Here is a 7,153-nt window from a genome sequence, read left to right as displayed (position 1 = left end):
ACACACACACAACACACACACATGCACATACACACACACACACACACACACACACACACACACACACATGCACACACACACACCCACACACATACACATACACACCCACACACATACACATACACACACACACATCAATTTCCTATCATGTCAGCGACGATGTTATATCATATAATCAGGAAAACGTGAATAGAGATAGCATGTTCTCCTGATATAATGATGGGAATGCATGTAGCTATATTAATATGACAATTCTGGACCGTCGTTTGCACACACGATCTCTATATTGTAGACGAGCCCAGCGCCCCCGGACGACCAGAGGTTACCGACTGGAACAGCGACCACGCCGACCTAAAGTGGACGAAACCCGAGAGCGACGGTGGCTCCCCGATACTGAAATACGTCATCGAGATACGAGACAACAAGATGCGCGAATGGTCGGAGGCGGGAACGAGCGAGAAGCTGACGTACACGGCCGGTCGGCTGCGGCAGGGCGTTGAGTATCAGTTCAGGATCGTTGCCGTGAACAAGGCGGGCCCCAGCGAGCCTAGTGAGCCGTCACAGCCAATGGTCGCCAAGCCTAGATTCGGTGAGTGAATTAGCGTCTCTCGATTCTCTCGCGCCGGCTCGCACTTCCTATCTCTTTTCTCTTTCTCTTCCTTTCCTGTGTGTTTCTCTATCACTGTCTTTGTTTCTCACTCTCACTCTCTCTTTCACTCTCTCTCTCTCGCCCGTTCTCTCGCGCTCCCTCTCTCTCTCTTTCTCTCGCGCTCTCTCTCTCTCTTCCACTCACTCGATTGCTCGCTCTCTCTTTCGCCACCCTCTCTCTCTCTCTCTCTTTTACTTATAAAGTAGGTTCTCCTACACCTTTAACTCTTTAAGACACGAAGTACGTGTAACGTAGATCTGGATTGTTAGCAGAAGCATTTGAGTTATAATGACGCGTTGCAATGTTCGCATCTCGCCGTGATCTCGCATACGCGCGAATCACCTCCTTCAAGAAAGATTTGTAACGTACTATGTTGCAATGCGATAATTTTGTGCGAAGTTTGTGAACGTATGTGTCTTGTGAAATTAAATTCGTTTTTTCGTGTTTCGTGTGATTTCTTCAATAGTTGCGCCGAAACTGGATATATCGGGTCTGAGAGACCTCAAGCTCAAAGCTGGTCAGCCTTTTGAATTAAATGTCGGTTTGTCCGGCGAACCTACTCCAGAACTGAAATGGACAAAGGCAGGAGAGCCTGTGGAATCTTCCACCAGGTACGTGTGCAAGCGGTGTCATGCGTACCATCATGTCCCTGACATATTCTAACACTGTAAACCTGTGCAATTGTGTACCAAAGCATTATCTCAAAAATGTAATTCTATCAAACGTGTTGAACCCATCCATAACAACTGGTTCGGTTATTTCAATTTACAACTTAACTGCTGCTATATAGTCATGACCAGTGACTTGTGTGTGTGTGTGTGTGTGTGTGTGCGTGTGTGCGTGTGCGTGTGCGTGTGCGTGTGCGTGTGCGTGTGCGTGTGCGTGTGCGTGTGCCTGTGCGTGTGCGTGTGCGTGTGCGTGTGCGTGTGCGTGTGCGTGTGCGTGTGCGTGTGCGTATGCGTGCGTGTGTATGTGTGTGTGTTTGTGTGCGCGCGTGCGTGCGTGTGCGTGTGTGAGTGCTTGTTCGCTTAGTGTGATCTTAATGCTCTCTCATCAGATGTGTGGTAACCACAACCGAGACGAGCAGTCAGATAATGGTGAGCTCTGCCGAGCGCTCGGACACGGCCGAGTACACGGTCAGCGTACGCAATGACCACGGCAAAGATTCGGCATCTTGTAAAGTCACCGTCACAGGTCAGCGCGCATTCATCATATGTTATCGCTCCTTTTTAGTCTTAAGGTTTTCTTAATTTTACAGTATTTTACTCATTTATTGCTTTTTTTACAGCATTTCTTAATATTTATTGTGTGTTTAGTGTCTTAATACAGGGTGATTGATGGGTAATGTTAATGATGGCGATCTAGGTTTAGGCGATGGGGATTGAAGATATAGGTATACAATATTATGATTAGGTGATATATATATATATATATATATATACGGTGATTGTGGACATGCACCCTCAAACAGGGCCTAATGTCAACGAATGATCTCACGAATCGCTGTGTTGGTTTAGATCGACCAGGCCCACCGGAGGGTCCTCTCACCATCGCCGACACGACAAAGGAGAGCTGCGCGTTGTCGTGGAAGCCGCCGAAGGACGACGGAGGCATGGAGATTCTCTCGTACACCGTCGAGCGACGCGACACGACGCAGAAGCGCTGGGAGAGCCTGAGCGGCTTCGTGGCTGCGACGGGCTTCACGGCCGGCAAGCTGACGCAGGGACACGAGTACGTGTTCCGCGTCATGGCCGAGAATCAGAACGGACTCTCCGACGCGCTCGAGTCGCAGCCGATCGTCGCCAAGGACGCGTTCGGTGAGTCGCGTCCGTCTGCGCTTGCTGCTGCTGCTTCTTCTGCTGCGTCACGGGAGGACTGCGTCACGCCGCGCTGCGTCAGACGGTATTGCGTTTTACGCGGTGGTGCGCCACGCTGCCTGAAGCGTCAGACGGTCTTGTGTTACGCGGTGTGGCGTCGCGTCGTGCTGTGTCACCTTTCACTACGTTATGCAGTGGTGCGTCATGCTCTGCGAAGCTTCAGACGTAGTTTTGCGTCACATATGGGCGCCCCGTACGGTACTGCGTCGAACGTTGCTACCTTGCATGGTACTGCGTCGAACGTTGCTACCTTGCATGGTACTGCGTCGCGATAATCATCCCGTATAAGAAATCACATTTCTAAAATTTAATTCCAAAGTAATCGACTGCGAGGCCTTGGGTTGCATTATAACTAGACGTTCTAATAACGGTCATGTGTCGGCATGTGTTGACTTGTGCAGTTTTCACGATGCTCAGTGCAATATTACAATTCCTACTGGCTTCGAGATTACATGTTCATGTGTTTTCATAACTTTACCCGATGTTTAATCACGGGAGGGCAGCATGCTGGGATCGCTGCCGCTTCTACAGCGCAAAAGCTAGTGCCTAATTATAATGAGACTACCTATTGACGTAATAGTAGATCATGCAAAGCGGAATAATAAATTTAACAGAATTATTAATTAACTTTATTTCGACTGCCATTATATAGTTTGCATTTTTCGTTACGCAGACGAGCCGCGTGCGCCGGGTCGTCCAGAGGTCATCGAATGTGACAACGAACATATAGAGATCGAGTGGACAGCACCGGAGGATGACGGAGGCAGTCCCATTACTGGATATGACGTCGAAAGGAAATCGAAAACTTCGGACGACTGGGTCGTCGTCAGTAAAAAGCCCGTTAAGGTAAAAATGTCAGCAAGTTGAAGACGATCACACACCCGTCATCAACGAAACCATTTAAATCATCGAATACTAATTTCAGGGGCAGTCACAGCGGTGCGTTAAACTTAGCTCAACTTAGTTAAGTATTTTGCAACGAAATCAACCGTAACTCGTGCTATCATCGAAATCATTCGAATACTACGCCTCATGGGCATGCAAACACGGCGATACGAACTAAAGTGTTTCGCAGCGAAAATCCTCGATGCATTCGACGTGCCAAGTGTTCGACCGCACCTCGTACAGATGCTTAACTTTACGCTTGCTGCTCCCGCAGGCGCTGGCCTTTAACGACAAGACAGTGATCGCGAACAACGAGTACCAGTACAGAGTGGTGGCACTCAACGCAGCAGGTTCGAGTCCCGCTAGCCAGCCGTCACAGCTGTCCACCGCCAAGCCACCGTTCAGTGAGTATCGACTATCTCTTCCCTCTGGTGGAGTTAGTGGCCGTTGACACTAAAACGATAAACGGTGACACTAACTTCAAAAGTCACCGACAACTGCCCTGGGCAAACTTTTTATTGTTCGTGGTAAATTTTCGGTTTACATCTATGAGGCATAATTTTTACTAGGTTCAGTCGCCTAGCGAGCACGTGATACAAACCTATTACAACCGCTCTTACAGATGTTCTAATATATATATTCTATAGTGTCATTAATAGTGTTAACGCGTATAAGATGCGTTGGTGATTATTATGTGCTATTGTGTAGCCGTGCCTGGTAAACCGGGTGCGCCCGTACCTGAGGATTGGGATGCGAGCCATGCCGACCTGACGTGGACAGCGCCCAAAGACGACGGTGGCTCCCCTATTACGGGCTATATCGTCGAAAGAAAAACTAAATTTAGGTGAATTAAAATTAAGATACCATAGCTATTTTTTGTAGATATATATATATATATATATATAATGATGCAAGGAAATGGTTGAATTGTAAAAAAAAAATAGACGTTATAACATAGGACGTTATTGTCTTTGTTCAAAATAACCCAACTTTTAACTATCCATCCAAAATCTCTGCCAACTCGCGCCAATACTCAAAATCTTCTCCGCATACTTCCACCCAATGCTCGAGCGTTCACATAACGACGGGCTCATACATTTCAGTACTAACTGGTTGAAGACTATGTACGTGCGAGGTGACGTGCTGCAGACGACTGTGGAAGAGATGGTCGAAGGAGACGAGTACACGTTCCGCGTGAAGGCCCTCAACGAGGCAGGGCCAGGCGAACCAAGCGAGCCATCGGCAACGCCCATCGTCGCCAAGCCAAGATTCGGTACGTAAGCAACTACGTGGGATCGAGATGATATTACGCTAATTTTACCACCCGACTAGTTTTAATCAATGATAGTGAGAAATGAACGCGATTGGCGAATTATTTCCGCCACGATTTATTCGAAATGTACCCCGGTCACTATCGCAATTACTAACAATTTGTGACGACTGGGACAAAGAGAGCACAGACCCCGGGTGTTTTGTGCCCTTGAAATAATCAGGAGTGTCATAGTATAGACCTCTATATTATGACAGTCTATAATTATTATTAGTCTATATTATGACACTCCTGATATAATGTTATCTCCTTTCTTTATTAAACGGTTAGGATAACTATGTCAGTCAAATATATTGTAGATATTATCGTTTATGATACTTTGACTATGTTACTGCTCTTATCATTGTTATATTGGTTCTTTTGACAGTCGCTCCAAAGCTCGATAAGTTGGCACTACAAGATGTCACCGTGAAGGTAGGACAGACTGTCGAATACGAAGTCACTATTAGCGGAGACCCGTTCCCCGAAGCCATCTGGACAATCAACGAGGTACCGCCAGGGAATCATGTCGTTACCAAGACAACCGACAAGAAGAGTCACCTGGTGGTCAAACATGCCGAGAGGTCCGACAGTGGACTCTACAGTCTCACCGTACAGAACAAAAGTGGCAAAGAATCTGCATCGGCCACAGTTCTTGTTCAAGGTGCGTGTATCGTCATCGAGTAATAGAGACCTTCAATAAATTTCAATGGGTCTAGTATAAATACTGAGCATTGCATCCAGCCATACGTACTATAGATGTGCTCGAACGAGAAGCAGTATAACGTATTTACCGTAAAAATATAGCAGAATTGTAAGATTATCATCGGTTACCATCGAATAGGTATAGTGTATGAGTTCACGGTGTCCAAGAGATTTTACTCGCAAGCATTTCAAAATCCGCATTTAATCTGCACGCAGACAAACCGTCGCAGCCGAAGCCGCCGGTAGCCGTGTCAAAGGTAAGCTGCAATAGCCTCGTTCTCACCTGGAAGCCGCCAGCAGACGACGGCGGCTCCAAGGTCACGCACTACGTCGTCGAAAAGGTCAATCTGACGAAGGGCGGCGACTGGCTCATCTTGGAGGAGGTGAAGGATACGACGCTCGCCGTGACGAAGCTGACGAAAAAGAACGAGTACCAGTTCCGCGTGAAGGCTGTCAACAAGCTCGGAGAGTCGCCGGCGACCAAGTCCGACGTCGTCGTCGCTAAGGACCCCTTCGGTGAGAGATACTGCCGTACCAGATCGATCAGGCAACTTCGCGGCAATGGTTATTGAAACGAAATCATCGTGGCGATTATTTTGATGACGAGAGTTGCGCGACGCTGCTGAGAGCTAGCGCCATCTGTATTTGTAGGCATCTAATGTCATTTCTGCGCATCGCAAAATCAACGTCAAATTCGACGTCATAAATATGTTGTGTTTCAGACGAACCCGGTAAGCCAGGAACACCGGAAGTGATGGACTGGGACAAGGACCATGTCGACCTATCCTGGAAGCCACCGGCATCCGACGGCGGATCGCCAATCACTGGCTATATCATTGAGCAAAAGGACAAATACAGGTAGGCGCTAGAAGTACAGGTATTCATGTGCACGGAAATGTATATATGTTTATGATAACGTTTTATGTAGGTAAGTAAAACACAGATATTCTCAACGACGCGCGAATGTGGTTGTACTGTTTTCACATATTTTCTCGGGTTTTGTCAAAGCGAATTCCGTGTTCATTCACGAAACGTATAGTATCTATGCAAACATCGATTCCGATCATGGAACCGAGATAGCGAACGTTTCGTACGACATGTCGCTGCAGCATGTCGTGGGAGACGACGCTAGAAGTGCCAGACTCGACCACGGCGACTGTTCCTGGACTGATGGAGGGCAGCGAGTACGAGTTCAGAGTGCGGGCAGTCAACAAAGCCGGTGCAGGCGAACCGAGCGATGAGACAAAACCACTGAAACTAAAGCAGCGATATCGTAAGCATCATGTAAACGTGCATAGTGTCGAAGAAAGCTATGGTTAATTTCGGGGCGTAGGATGGGAACATTTTATTATCTGCGAACTGAAAAACACACGATTGATTTTTCGTGATTCGAGAATAGACGTCACCCGGAACGCGGGAAACCCTGAATTGCGTTTTTACTTAACCGGGAAATAGTGGAAAATTGCCAGTTTACATTGCTAACTGGAAATGGTCATGCATTCCTTTTTCATTGGTATGTCAATGCCGCTTAATCAACGTAAAATCAAAATACAACGAATAGACAGGTGAGCTTCACTATAGCATCACACAAGAATACGCACACACACACGCACACACATGCACGTACACACACACACACACACACACACACACACACACACACACACACACACACACACACACACACACACACACACGACACACGACACACACACAACTAACACACAC

At 47.3% G+C, this 7,153-nt stretch overlaps 1 protein-coding gene across 1 annotated transcript in view; it reads left to right on the top strand.

The window, feature by feature from the left end:
* LOC106813160 (titin-like) overlaps positions 1-7,153 on the top strand; it is a 180,648-nt gene that overhangs the window by 17,653 nt on the left and 155,842 nt on the right. The window contains exons 15-26 of the mRNA XM_014817590.1: positions 293-589; positions 1,116-1,260; positions 1,707-1,843; positions 2,167-2,466; positions 3,200-3,372; positions 3,686-3,815; positions 4,120-4,255; positions 4,515-4,684; positions 5,109-5,384; positions 5,642-5,941; positions 6,148-6,283; positions 6,535-6,698. Of these exons, the coding sequence (XP_014673076.1) occupies positions 293-589; positions 1,116-1,260; positions 1,707-1,843; positions 2,167-2,466; positions 3,200-3,372; positions 3,686-3,815; positions 4,120-4,255; positions 4,515-4,684; positions 5,109-5,384; positions 5,642-5,941; positions 6,148-6,283; positions 6,535-6,698 (2,364 nt within the window). The remainder of the gene's footprint in view (positions 1-292; positions 590-1,115; positions 1,261-1,706; positions 1,844-2,166; positions 2,467-3,199; positions 3,373-3,685; positions 3,816-4,119; positions 4,256-4,514; positions 4,685-5,108; positions 5,385-5,641; positions 5,942-6,147; positions 6,284-6,534; positions 6,699-7,153) is intronic.

This window comes from Priapulus caudatus, unplaced genomic scaffold (genome assembly GCF_000485595.1).
Source record: "Priapulus caudatus unplaced genomic scaffold, Priapulus_caudatus-5.0.1 Scaffold0, whole genome shotgun sequence".
NCBI lineage: Eukaryota > Metazoa > Priapulida > Priapulimorpha > Priapulimorphida > Priapulidae > Priapulus > Priapulus caudatus.
The sequence above is the reverse complement of the archived record's forward strand: the minus strand, read 5'-3'. Positions and strand labels throughout refer to the sequence as shown.